Source organism: Eublepharis macularius, chromosome 7 (assembly GCF_028583425.1).
Source record: "Eublepharis macularius isolate TG4126 chromosome 7, MPM_Emac_v1.0, whole genome shotgun sequence".
Taxonomy (NCBI): Eukaryota; Metazoa; Chordata; class Lepidosauria; order Squamata; family Eublepharidae; genus Eublepharis; species Eublepharis macularius.
The window spans coordinates 94,628,466-94,642,653 of NC_072796.1; the positions used below are offsets into that span (position 1 = coordinate 94,628,466).

Genomic DNA, 14,188 nt, shown 5'->3' on the forward strand with positions numbered 1-14,188 from the left:
AGACCAGATAGTATTTTGGGAACTAGAGCAGTGATGACAGTGATCACCTTAAAAATAAAGCAAATCAAAAGAAGCTCAAAATTATGAATATAGAATATTGAGAAAATGAAGTAGACGAGTACGTATGTTCCTCGTTTAATCCTTGGTATCACAGCAAATGACCTGATCCCCTGGGGAGCTGTTCCTGCCTCAATTCCAGAACTCTGTGGTTCAATGACAGTTTACTTTGATATAGTTCCACTTTGATGGATCCACACATCAAAAGGACTGGCGACAGTGCAAGTTTTAGCTTCTGTATTATAATTTGGAAATATTACTAATGACTTCAGTAAGGTCAGTATTGTATTTGGTGTTAATATTTTCCTCATAAAGGACTTTGCACGTCTTATTTTAAACCATTTTTATTTAAGAAGTTGATACATTGACTCTATTATACAAAAATAAAATTGTGAAACTGTTTGAAATGGCATTTAGTGTTTTTGGAGTTAAACTGTAAAATTTTTCCAACTGGATTCCATTTTTTTCCTACTGATAACGTAAGATGTCCTTCTAGTATCTGTTTACAGAGTCATCCGGCTAAGGAGATGAGGTTCATGCAGTTCTTTCTGTGACTGCTGATTGTTCAAGGCTAAATGGCTGTGTGAACAAAATATTATAAAATAGTATTTTAAAGATAACAATAAGTATTGATACCATAACACTATTAGCATCATTTGCCTGTTGAGATAATATATTGCATGCTTAAGTTTCTGATAAATTCTGGATACTGGTATCTAACACAACTGGATCACATTCTCCAGGTCATGTGCTTACTTCAAGGAGAACATACTATGGGCAGATGGATTTCTGCCTGCAGAAGCTGACTTTCTCACGACCCCTCTCATACTGCAGCCAAAAATGCTCCTTGAAATGATTTTTTTGGAGGGGGTCTGTGTCTCCCAGGAGCACCATTTGGGGGCATTTTGGCTGCAGCAGAAGGAGGGGAGAAGAGAAAGTCATGCTACATGTGTGGAAATTCTTCCAAGCCTATATCTATAATAATTAATTCATAAGCACTTTTGTTAAACACCAAAACAAAAACTGTTTGTAAGTATACATATACACCATCAGAATAGCAGATCAACTCTGATGTGATGTAGTAGATAAACTCTCATTTGACAAACAGAAAATATCATTATTAATAATTTTGGTCCACTACATAATTGAATTAAACACTGTAAGTATTTGTCCAACTTGGGTCTAAGCTTCCTTTACTTATGATCCAAGTAATAGGCTGCGTTCAGATGTCATATCATAATGCACTTTACTGTAAGTTTACTCTTTCTCATGCTTGTACAGTGTCCTCACCCCCCCCCCCCCCCGCACCACACAGGGATCCCTGGAGTAAACTCTGATTTCTCTTAATGTAAATGGAGAATCTGTTTTGGGATTCCAAAGTACATTTTAATCCTGGTTTAGAACCCCAGTTTGTGGGGAGTAAACAAACTCTGATTCACTTGGGCACCAGCATTTGTACATTGTCAGGAACCATTCAAACCAGGTCAATAAAGTTATTAACTTTATTTTCTTCTATTCAAATTGCCAATTTTTAATCCTATTACTTAAGGGTTCCTACTGATTTATATTACAGGATTTTGTACATGTTGTAAAAGGTAATATTGCTTTAAAGTACTGTACTGTACTAAAATATTGATCACTCAAAAGGACTGTATACAGTGCTAAGTATTGCTGTTCTATAATGTGGTAGTGAGTATGCAATAGCAAAGAACAGGAATGAAGAGGGTGAGCTGTGTCAAAAGTGCCCATAGAATACACAGCCATAGATTACTATACTGCGTGAGATTCCTCAGTTCCTTCAGTGAAGCTTGATGGTTTGATAAATAGTGCATGAGCTGGCTCTAGAATGTAGACTACTATCGGTGCTTGGGATGATCATGCGTCTCCCAGCAACACAATTCCTTTTGATGTTTTAAACAGAAAAGTGGCATGGGAGGCTGCAATTGGGAGTGGGGAAATGGGGTGTTCTTGCTATTTTTATACACTCCCCACCAACTGCTACACCACCAATAGGGGGAAAAGACAGTATCTCATCTCTTTCCTTCATAGAGAGAAAAGACACTTAGGCACAATCCTCTTTTGTGAGAGTAAGCCCAACTGAATAAAATGGAAACTACTTCTGAGTACACCTGCCTAGGAGGCTAATTTTGAGTGGCCAGCCAGTGTGGAAAAAGTTGAACACAGATACTATTGTACACTGAAAATTAGGTGGAAAGTTAAAAAAAAATATGCCCTCTATTTTTAATATTAGTTTTAGATGTTGATACTCTACTGATTTTTAAAGGATCTCATTTTTATAAATTATGCAAGTTCAGCTTCTCAAAATACAAAACCTCATCAGATGTACACCCTAGTACATAAAAACAACTAGAAGTTGGACTCCAAAGATGTTGGACAGGGAACATACCTGATTTTTTCAGTAACTTTATGTTCTTCCTGGGCTGTTGTCTGGGACTCTCTATTGTGAGCAGATCTGTGTGACTCAGACAAAATAGCAAAACGTGGTTTTTCTTTGGCCAATGGGTAGTAGTAAACCGGGAAATGGGGATGATCAGTGTCATTACTGTCTGCAGGGTGCAAAAATATAAAAGCATTTACAGAAATCTTCCTCCAAGTAGTAACCAAATAATTAATATAGAGTTACCTTTGTAAAGCTTACCAAAACAAAGTAAAGTTGACATATAACAACAAAATAACTGGAACATGTATATGAAAGTATAGATTTTATAAGCTATTGTAAACATGACAGATATGCATATTTTGTGTCAAACAATATTCCAAAGAACATTTTTTAAGCAACCTCTCCAGTAAAATTGGAAGATACACCATTTTATGAAATAATTTTTTTTGCTAGTACTGCTTTTTATATAGAAACAGTAGAAATTTACATGAATTAGTAAAATCATGAAAAACTTTATAAAGGTATGTTCACATAATAACTTGTCATCAGGTTGCTTACCTGTAACTACTGTTCTTTGAGTTGTTACCTGTGCAATTACACGTATAACAACCTGAGCCAGTGCAAAATATTTATTTTATTTACTGTATTTATATCCAGCTTCTCTCCCCAATAGGGACCACTAGCAGCTTACATTGTTCTACTCTCCTCTATTTTATCCTTACAATGACCCTGTGAAGTAGGTTAAACTGTGAGAATGTGACTGGTCCAAGGTCAACCAGCAACCTTTCATGGCAAAGTGGGGATTTGAACCTAGCTCTCCTAGATTCTAGATTGGCACTCTAATCAACACACCAAACTGTCTCTTGATTGGAAATTTCAAAACTAAATTTAAGGTTTATTTCTGGACCCAACTCCAGAGAAGCGGTAGCACACATACCTTAAGCAGGCACAGCCACACCAGTAGTGGATGAAAAAGGCCGAAGCTATGGAGGCACTGCTAAGAGCCAAGCTACAAGTGACGCCTGACACAGCTTGGACACTTGTCAGCGTCCCTCAAGTTTTGATGGGAAATGTAGGCATCTTGGTCTTGCAGCTGTAATGGAGAGCCAAGCTGTAAAACCAGGACGCCTACATTTCCCATCAAAACTTGAGGGAAGCTGACAAGTGTCCAACCTGTGTAAGGCGTCACTTGTAGCTTGGCTCTAAGTTTGAGCAATTTGGGGCTCATGCTTCTGCAAAGCCTTCTGGTTATGCAGATTAGGTGATGTGCCCCAAAAGTAGATGAAAAACAGCAAAAATGGCTAAAAAGAAAAGCTTTTCTAAAAGAAAGAGAGTAGACTATGAAAGTCCATACTGAAAACTGTTCAAAAAGCCGGTAGTTAAGACTGATAACCATGACTGTTGGGGTGATCGAAAAAGCAGAGGACCCTGGAAAAAAGTTGGAGGTCTTCATTGGGTGTAGGATCAGGTCCTCAGAATCCAGAAGGGTGGCCAGGTTTGCCTTAGTGGGAATTCTGGATCCACGCAGATGTGGAACCCTCGCTGGGAGACTGAACGTTTTCTCACTGAGACAAAGGTTAAAGATGATTAGCCTTCCTGTTCTTCTTGGTTCTGAGGATTCAGGTCTACCTCTAAGGGGGCTCCTCTATGGAGTGCCAGGGGCTCTGAGCCCCCCAAAATAAAAGTTAAAGACTAGAAAAAGGAAAAAGGAAAAAAATAAAACTGGGAAGCAGCCAAGGTGGGCACCCTAGGCTGACCCAACCTTGCTGTACCGTGCCAGGTCACTCAAGGTCTCTAACTTGGTGATTTGCTGTCTCACCCAGCAAGTGAGAGAGAGCAAAAGTAAAGCCCAAAACACCTGAAAAGCAATAATCACAACAGAGGGATGGAGCATGGTATTAAGACCACCCAAATAGACTCCCACCATGAGTGGCAGCCTGAAGAAGCAATGTCAGCAGAAAGGCTGGCAATCTGGGTGCTGCTGTGCGCGACTGTAAGAATGGCTTTGACCCCGGCTGCCTTTACTCTTTGGAGTTTGCTTTGAAGAGAAGGATGTGTAAGGAGGTCATGGATGAGCTCCAAACCTATATCTAAGAATACAGGGGACATTAAACAATAGAGAACAGGGGATAAATTTATTTCCTGTTGGGTCCAAACAGGGACTGTGAAGTGGAAGTCACAGCCACTGACAGTGGTCAGATTACAAAAACATCTGTTTATCATGGGAACTATGAGCTGTATTCTGTTTGAATTGAGGAGGACCATGCTGCAAGGGGTTCTAATATATGCACCACCTTTCCCTATGTAAAGAATGGCTGATTTTTCCTCCTGAGTGACATCACATGAACATTGACCTTGTTGGTCTTTCCTGGGAGCAAGGGAGGGGTGGTGTTCTTCTAAGGCATCACTGTCTCAGATGAAGCCTAAGTTTTCTCTGCACTGGCAGCCATCTACATTAATGGTCTAGCCCAATAGTTTCAGTCTTTGGAATAGAGTATGTTACTGGTGCTTGTTTGCAAGCCGAGGGGAATGACGGGGTAAATGGAAAAGAATTCCTGCGCTGTGATGGTAATGATAAAGAGACGCAGTTGGTAATGGTGGGGATTGTATGATACATTAACCATTCTCCACCAATCTTATAATTCCAATTCACCTTTTGTTAGATTGGGTTTCATGAGCTGTTTGAATTCCATGGCAATATGTCTGTCAGTAGAGTGACAGAAGAGTTCCATGGCTGTGGCCAGACTGAGAGTGTGGGATAGCATGCATGCCAATGCCACTGAGACATTGTGCTGCAAGGATTGGATTCCTTGAGTAAACACAGAAAAATACTTCTCTATGAGTTATTCCCAAGTGATTAAAATGGAACTGATAGAGTGTTGCACATCTGATATGGAAATGAAGGATTGTGTAATGGGATTTCCCAATTTAGACATACCAGTGGTGGCACAGAATAACTTGTTAGCAAGGATCTCTATGTTGGCAGCATCTATAAGAGACACTCCCATTCCGACTGGGGCTATCCAGTCTTTTAAGTCATGCTTCACTTTTGTAGAGTGTTCAGTGCCTTGCCATAATTTAACCCATTCCTCTCAACCTGGGAGTCATGGGGCACAGGTAGGGGATGCATTTAGGTAGCATGAGAGAGGTGTTGAGTCCTATTAGATTGACACAAATCTCTTTCATAGACATTTATGGATTCATAAGCACCTTTTCCTGAATACTGATTTTAAGGACATGAGATCCAACTACAGGCTAGGCAGTTCTATGAAGGGTGTATGAATTAATGTTGAGTGGATTGAAAACTAAAGTGGCTGGGTTCTTTAAATTTACAGAGAGAGTGTAGTTCCCTTCTTGGTGGGTGACATTGTTATGCAGGGCTTTTTTTCAGCAGGAACGCGGTGGAACAGAGTTCCGGAACCTCTTGAAAATGGTCACATGGCTGGTGGCCCCGCCCCCTGATCTCCAGACAGAGGGGAGTTTAGACAGCCCTCCGCGCCGGTGTGGAGGGCAATCTCGACTCCCCTCTGTCTGGAGATCAGGGGGCGGGGCCACCAGCCATGTGACCATTTTCTCCCCGGGCAACCCACTGAGTTCCACCACCTCCTTTCCTAGAAAAAAAAAGCCCTGTTGTAATGGTACCTAGTGAGCTGAACAGGATTTGAGAGGGGTGGAAATCACAAGGGGCCATGTTGTTGCTCATTTATCCAATTCTGTCCACCTGTATAGAAAGTTACTTGTGTGGGGTTGGGGGTGGGGGGAGAGAATCAGTGCTGCCCCTGTTGAAGTACATATTGCACTTGGTAATGGTTGTTGAAGTAAGTGTATTTATTTTTGGTACACCCCAACAAAAGTGAATTGACTATTCATCATGACTGGACCTGCCCACTTCATGCTCAACTTGTCCGCCCAGCAGGTTTAGTGTTGTGATGTATATTCTGTACTTAATAGATCTCTCTCACAATTTATAGGCCAGAGTGCCAAGCCAAAGAGTCTTAGAGCCTGTACTGCCTTGATTCTTTATATAATGCATCCCAGGATTGTTGTTGGTTACTATACACAAAGGCATGTATGAGGGGATGAAAGGGCCATATGGTGTTGAAAACAGTTAAGAACTGTAGAATGTTTAAGTGGCCTTCCACTGTAGCCAGGCTTGACTGACAGTGTAGCTGAGACAATGGGCACTCATTGCCATGTAGATACATCTGTGGTAATCTGTGGGAGATGGCTAATCTGTGGGAGATGGCTACATGAAGTGAGGAGGTTTCAAGCATCCAGCCACTAGAGAAGGGAAGAAAGAACCATGGTGGAATGTAACATGTTTTGGATTGACAGTATGTAACTACATGAAATATGAAGTCCATGTTTGAAGTGAGTAGCCATTACTATGAAAGCCGTGTGACCAAGGGCACAATGAATCTGAATGATGGTCTGAGATCTGACACATGAAGCTGGATAAAAATTGCATAATGGACCGAGGTCTGGGTGCAGAAAAGCAAGAATCTTGAGAGAATCCGATACTGCTCCTATAAATTGGAGACATCGAATTGATCACCAATACAACTTTCATGCATTGACATGGAGCACCAGGCTGGCAAGTAAGTGAAGGGTAGTCTGGAGATTTTGTAAGAGAGTAGTAGTATGTTATCAGGAGCCAACCATCCAAGTAAGGGTAGATTCGGATTCCATGATGATGTAGAGATGCCACTAGGGGTGTGCAAAATGAAACAAATGAGCTAGAAACACACCCAGAAATCACTGGTTCTATTCCAGAATAGTGAAAGAAATGCAGGAAATGGAGCTGTAACGACTCTGCAGTAAGAACCAAACCGAAAGTTTGGTTCTTACTGCATAGCGGCAGCACAGGCAGGCACTGGGCTGGCAGTGGAAAGTGGCAGCATCTGTTTTCCTTAATGGCAACCAACCAATGTGACCTAAAGGGAGAGACTAGTGTAGCATAACTCCATTGTTGGGAAGGGGAACATGCACGCTGCACATGATTGCATTTTGTTTCTAGTGCTTCCTGGGCAATAGCATTGGCATTGAATTGCTCAGAGGGATTTATTTGCAAAAGGCTTATTTTGCACTGGGAAGGGAAGCAATAGATAGCACAATGCCATTGGCATCACCAGTCCCTTTCTGTGCACATTTATACACAATGCAAGGAAAGGCTGTCAAGCACCCAATGCCCATGCGGGTGTGTTCACATGGGTTTGAGGAAGGAGAGGTCTCCTCCAGCCTCTGAGTCCTGGGATGCCACAAAGGCTGATGTTATGCAGATTAGAGTGAAAATTGGAAATAATAAAGAATTATTAAGAGACAGCCACATCGAAGAGGATCCAGGCATGTGGACCAGGTTGCTGCCCATTTAGTGACTGGCCGCTGCTGCTGTCCTTCGCTTAAATGCCACTGCAAACCAACTGTGACTGTAGAAGTCAACCTATGATAATGGCTCAAGGAGTACCCAGAGATGCTTTGTTTCTGGGCTATTCTGATTAAAACTATTAACCCAGTGTTAAATGAGCAGGGAAAATAGACCTGTGCACTGCACAGTTGCATGTGAACACCGAAGTCTTTCCAGATCAGTTCCATGCAGACTGCTCTGCTTAAAGACTGGGCATCCTTCACTTTCTTTATTGACACTATGACTTAGGCTTCAGTTCAATATCTTCTTCTTCACTGTTCAACTCTGCGTTAACATTTTAAGTCAGAAAATTGAGATTGGGTGACCTGTCCAGTATCCCATCCTCCCTTCACTCAATGTCCCATTAACAAAACCAAAGAACCTCTGCTGCTCTCAATCTCACTGTGGTGGATTGTTTTAAGGAGGAGAGGAATCACTGGTGTAGGGGACTATGAGTGAAACATAACATTGGCACCCATGTTGATGGATGGCAGCACCCCCCCCAACATTTCTCTGCCAGCGCTCTATCATGTTATGGGTATGACATGAAACAACATTATGGTCCTGTCAAGTCAAGATAGATTGAGGGTCAAATGCAAAGGATCATCATGATAATGTGATACGGATGGTCAAAAATACAGTAACTTTTGAAGAACAACAGGTGCACAGAGGCAGAGAACATCAAGTGAAATGCCAGTCACAGTTCCAGCAGGTCTCTCCACTGTGACAGCAGGTCTGCTGTAACGAGAAATCTGATGCTGACATTAAAGACTTTGTGAAAACATTTCACTCTTGATTTCGAAGCCTGGAAAAGCGCTACAATGCTCTTTCTGGGCTTTTCGGTTCTAGAGTTCAAAGATTAGAGCTGAAGACAGAGCATCAACTCTGGCGGGTGGCTCCTCCTGAATGTCAAAAAGAAGGAGCCAACCCTCATCATGGGAACAAAACTACAAAGCAAAGGGAACATGGCATCAACAGGCAACAGCAGGACACAAAGGTAATCTATTGGCACTACCAGAAAGCAGGATTTTTTTTATTTTATTTTGCAGCACTGTGCTGGTTGGCAATGGAGTGCTCTCCTGCTTAGGTGCCAGTCCCCCACTGCTTTGCCAGCCAGTTTCCCACCATTGTGTGCGCCCACCAACACTCGCATTCTTTGGGGTCCATTGTTGTATATGTGTGTTTTGTGCTTGAGGAGAAACTCATTGGATCAATGAGTTTTTGAACTAGGAGTAGAGACTAATGGTTGGTAACGATGCAGTTTTTGGTTAAGCATGAAAAAAGCCTCAGTTCCTCAACCTCCTCTTAAAAAGGGCAGTATGTGTGTATGCAGCCACCCAACAGTCGCTGTGATGCCTTTCCCCAAACATTTTTGGGGGTCTGTAAATATCACACCCTGTTGTTGTGTGTGTGCTGACTTGGTGGGTTGATGATTTGGAGGGAAGAGTGCACTCTGTGCAATTTTGGCGCTGTTAAGTGCAAAAACACCTGCACAAAGCCTTGTTTCCTCAAACCCCCTTGAAAAGAACAAAGTGTGTGTGTGTACATGTGCACGCATGCGCTCGCGCAGGGATATACAGCCAACATGTACCTTTGTGTGCATGAAATGGGCTGAAACTCATGATAACAACAACCAAACCTCCAGAGTAGATCCGAACCAGCAGCAGCCCACCTGGAACAAACCAATAATGGAACTGAGTTTGTTCGGAAATCCTGGATTCAAAACTGAATTGGAAATGTTTTCAGTGCATCCCCCTAGATGCCACCACTACCATGGTCTTTCTAAAAGGAGAATCAGCTAAATTTGCTGCTCCCTCTTCAAGGCACTTAAGTTTTCTTAACTACATGGCTGGATGCAGGCCACTGTCAACCCCAAGTCAAATAAAGGTTGAAAAACACAGAAAACAGTTTGAACAAAGTGTGTATCAATAGTTCAACAAAAAGCTCCTCATAATGTTGTTGCTATGGCAGTCAAAGAAAAACTAAGAGGGAAAACATGGCTCCACTCACCTTAGACATGCTTGTATCTGCCTGTACATATATAGAACTGTATAAACCTTTAAATGCAATGTAAGTTTATTCTAAATTGTTATGGTAAAATTATTTTGAAGATTTGCTAGAAAAGGTTCTATTCACCCATTAGTGAATTGTCTGTAATAGAAAAAAAATCTATTTTACAACAAAACACTAAAAACAGTATCTGATTATAATCTTTAAAGTGCTATAATCTGGTCAGTCATAAACTGACTCCCCACCTTTCATACATACTCATCTCTTAACAGTGGCACTTTAAATGGTCAAGAAGATATGCTTGTTTACCAGAATGTGAACGTGGTGCATGCTCATTTGTCATGCTTTCTGCTCTGTTCTTCTTCCTGGCATCTCTGGAGGCTTTCCAATTCATTAGGAATTGTCTTTCCATTTCTTTTATTTCTTTGCCATCAAGGGATTCTGAAGGGAAATGTTTTGTAACATTGTAAATCAGCAAAAAATTAGTTTACTTTGGGTTACCCATTTTTTTCTTGGGTGACGGTTTGGCATTCTTAGGAATACAGTCTATGGGGAAGCCTTTGCTTCAGAGATACTGCTTTTTATCATCAGTGCTGCTACAGCTGAGAGCTCAACTACATCTTAGGTTTGTTTCCCCATGTTTATTTTAAATGACTTTTTGTATGGTAGGGAATAGAGAAGGAAACTTCTTCCTTTTCCTACTACTTTCTTTCTGAAAAAAGCCATACCAATCTGCTTTTACTCCCGATGGGGAAAATGCACAGGTACCTGTATTTTTCTCCCAACTAGAAACACGAAATTAAAAGGCTAATTTTGACAGCTTACTATTACTGCTAAGTGTAGTTCAGTGTACTTAAATGGAAATAGGCCACTAAAATAAAATTTATAGATGTGATACATGCCAAGAACACTCCCCCCACAAGACCCCAGAAAACATTTTACAAAACAGCCACAGGATTTTAGTTGATCCAGTTCAGTATAACTTGATACCAGTATATCAACCAACCAATCTTCTAACTTGCTAGAATCTCCTAATTCTACTAACCTATATATTCTTCAAAATTGCATAATTATTCTTTAATATACCATTAGATTCCTAGTGCAAGAGAACATATCATTTCCTGGGTTCTGTGATGCAAGCCCACCCATTCCCTAGCAGCAGCTACCAGTGCTGCTGTATGAGTGCTCTGGCACATTTAGTCTTATTTTGGGGGTGGAGACAGATGGCTTTCCCACATACTCAGCTTATCCTGATTTTCTTAGCAGTCAATCCCTAAGCATTGCAAATAGTTTGTGTACAGTTCTTCTGCATGTCTGCCCTCCCTTTGAATTTATACAGTTGTGGAGTTGGTTTATTTTGTCCTGCACATGCCTTAAATAATCATGATTTTCAACTGAGGGTGCTGTTGTCATTGGTGGCATCATTGGTGATATCACAGCACCCCCCTTTTTATTTTTGCACATGCTTGTATTATTATATGCTCAGCTTTCATTACGGAAACGGCCATTCTCTTTAACTCCTCACTGTATTATTATATGGGCTGAATTTTTTAAAAAGATTGAAAATGAACACATGGGGAAATCTTTGCATGGGGAAAACTAAAAAGGGAGCAACTCCATTATCCATCTCTAAGTCTCTCTGCCACAGTCCAAACCAGAGGGCCCTGCTGACTCAGAGTTAGTAGGCAGAGGTTGGCACTGGCAGGGCAAAACCGATGTCCGTTGGGATGGAGCAGCAGTGGCTATGTGCTTTTTCTGGCACCAGAAGTAGCCACCATTACCCCTCCCCTGGGCCACCAGGACTTTTGCAATTTAAAAAAAAAAGTCATTTACATATCACTGTATCAACCTACTATTGTAATGCAGCAGATTCTCTGTATTTCTCACTTTCATTTTTTAGGAAAGAAACTCTTTAGCCCCTTTCCCTTGCAGAGATATAAGGAAAAAGGCATATCTCTGCAATGGAACTGGCAAGAGACTTACTTTTTTTCACGAAAGCTGTTAATTCAGAGAATATGCTGCATGTATTGTTACAATGGTAGATTGAGAGAGCACTGTGAAAATGATTCTTTTAAAAGATAGAAATCAAAATTAGGAAGGAGAAAGGAAGGTGGGGGGAGGAGTGGTTCAACAATGATGAACATTCAATTATTGAAAAGCTGGTTGGAGGTGGGTGGGAGTGAGTGGGACCAAAAAAACACCATGTAAGAAACATTACACACTTAGAAAAAATCAATTCAAGACTGGCTTACAGAAAAAGACTTGGGTAAAACTGCTCTCAGAAGAACTGGAGGGGGAGGGGGGACCAAAAAAACCTGAAGCGAAAATTAAAAGCAAAAAAATGTGTGCAGAAACTAGGGGATAAATTGAAAAGAATAGGGCCAGAATAGAACTGCTAGTCCCCCACTGGGGGTGGGGGGTCCCCAGCTCCCACCCCTGCCCCTGCTTACCTGGACGGCAGGGAAAGGCGGTAGAACACACCTCCCAGGGTGTGCTCCCAGGCGGTGCGGTGTGCTCTTGTAGGCTTGGAATGGGCCCCATTTGGCCTGAATTGGTCCAAAATAATCCCTCTGTGGAGCACAGGAACACTTCAGGGCCCATTGCACCACCCTGGGGGCGCTTGTGTGCTCCACAGTGGGCCAATTTTGGGAGCACTCTGAGGGGTGGCACGTGGCCTGCATGATGACATCACTTCCCGGAAGTGACGTCATCATGTAGCCCCAGGAGCATGTGCATGCATCTGTTAGGTGAGTGCCAGGTCTCCCACCTCCCATCCACAGGGAAAGGGGACCTGGCAACCATAGGCCAAAACTGATGGGGAGAAAAACTGCAGAGAATAAAGAAAGAGGCAATTCCAGCAACTTGGCTGCATTCTAAATGCTCTTTGAATGGTCTTGTGAGCTTTATCCTGCACTAGCAGATGACTGAGGGCAAGGGGTTCATTTCAGATCATTTTGAAGACAAGAGTAAAAACCTGCATGGCTTGCCTCACTTGTCTAGGGATACGATGACACTAACTGTTGCAATACATGGCCGTTTTTGTTGGGAAAAGGTGGGTTAAAAATAGTTAAATTCAGAGTTGCAAGTGATCTTGAACAAACAGAGTCATATGCTTGTTTGCTTTTTAAGAAACACTTACTTCTAAAGGAAAAAGGTACACAGGATTCCTATAAAAAACAAAGAACTCTATTTCCTACATCTTGACTCTACAAAAACCACACAAGCAAAATGGAGATTCTGGTTCTTCTTGACCCTTAAAGAGGAAGTCACCCGACCTATTAACCAAGAGTAGTTTTTCAGTTTCCCAGGCTTTCAGATAGATAAGGCTATTGGCTCTCTGCCAGGTTTCCTTCCAGGTCAATACAAACAAGGAGTACACTGAGTAAACACGTCAACCCCATAATGACTGAATGTCAGACCTTGCAACCTATATTCCAACAGTTTTCACACATCTTTAAAATACCGCGATACCTATGGAAGTCTGCTAGCTTCCTCGTGCAATTTTTGATGCCATTTGTTTACAAATCAGAGGCAGGTAGCCACGAAAGTGCCATCATCATGGATAGTGTCAAAAATCGTGCGAGGAAGCCGGCAGCCTTCTATGAGTATCGGCTATTTTAAAGACATGTGAAAATAGCCCCAGGTCACTTCTTGAACAGCAGTAACTAACACTGCCATCCTAAGCAAGCTACATCCTTTGAAACCCATTGACATCAATGGGCTTAGAAGGGTGAAACTCTGCTAAGGATGTATAGGCAGGCTAGTAAATTTGTTGAGAGTTCGTAATTTGCAAGCTAAATTGCTAATTGAATCAAATTATTTTTTCAACAAAAATATTATTTGGTATTTATGGGGCAATTACTAACAAGTTTGTTGCAACTTTGTACAGTTTACAGTGCAATCCTAAGCAGAGTTACAACCGTCTAAGCCCCCTGAAGTCAATGCTTAGGGTGGCACTGTCACAGTGCCTTCCTAAGTAGGTAGAATCCTAGTGAAGTCTACTCAATAGAGCTTACTCCCAGCATGGCATTCTTATGAACACTATTAGTGTACTAATTAACACCATTTAAAATAAAATAAAAGCGCTCTGAAGATATAACGGTTTTTTACCAAGACTTTTTGACTGTAGTATGAGCCTGTCCCGATATTTTGGTTTGTGGCAGACAGGATTTCCATTCAGTTCTATTTTGCACAGCTTGGTCCATGCACTCAATATAAACTCCATTTCCTGCAAATAGCAGAGAAAACAATATAGCTGCTTATTAAGCATGATGCTGTAACTCGGCATATTCATAATGTTATTAATTTTAGCCTAC

At 41.5% G+C, this 14,188-nt stretch overlaps 1 protein-coding gene across 1 annotated transcript in view; it reads right to left on the minus strand.

The window, feature by feature from the left end:
• Positions 1-431: 431 nt before the first annotated feature.
• Positions 432-14,188, minus strand: part of PPP1R42 (protein phosphatase 1 regulatory subunit 42) — a 35,363-nt gene continuing 21,606 nt past the window's right edge. The window contains exons 6-9 of the mRNA XM_054985325.1: positions 13,983-14,100; positions 10,182-10,313; positions 2,465-2,624; positions 432-636 (exon numbers count right to left, since the gene is read on the minus strand). Coding sequence (XP_054841300.1) covers positions 561-636; positions 2,465-2,624; positions 10,182-10,313; positions 13,983-14,100 — 486 coding nt within the window. The 3' untranslated portion in view covers positions 432-560. The remainder of the gene's footprint in view (positions 637-2,464; positions 2,625-10,181; positions 10,314-13,982; positions 14,101-14,188) is intronic.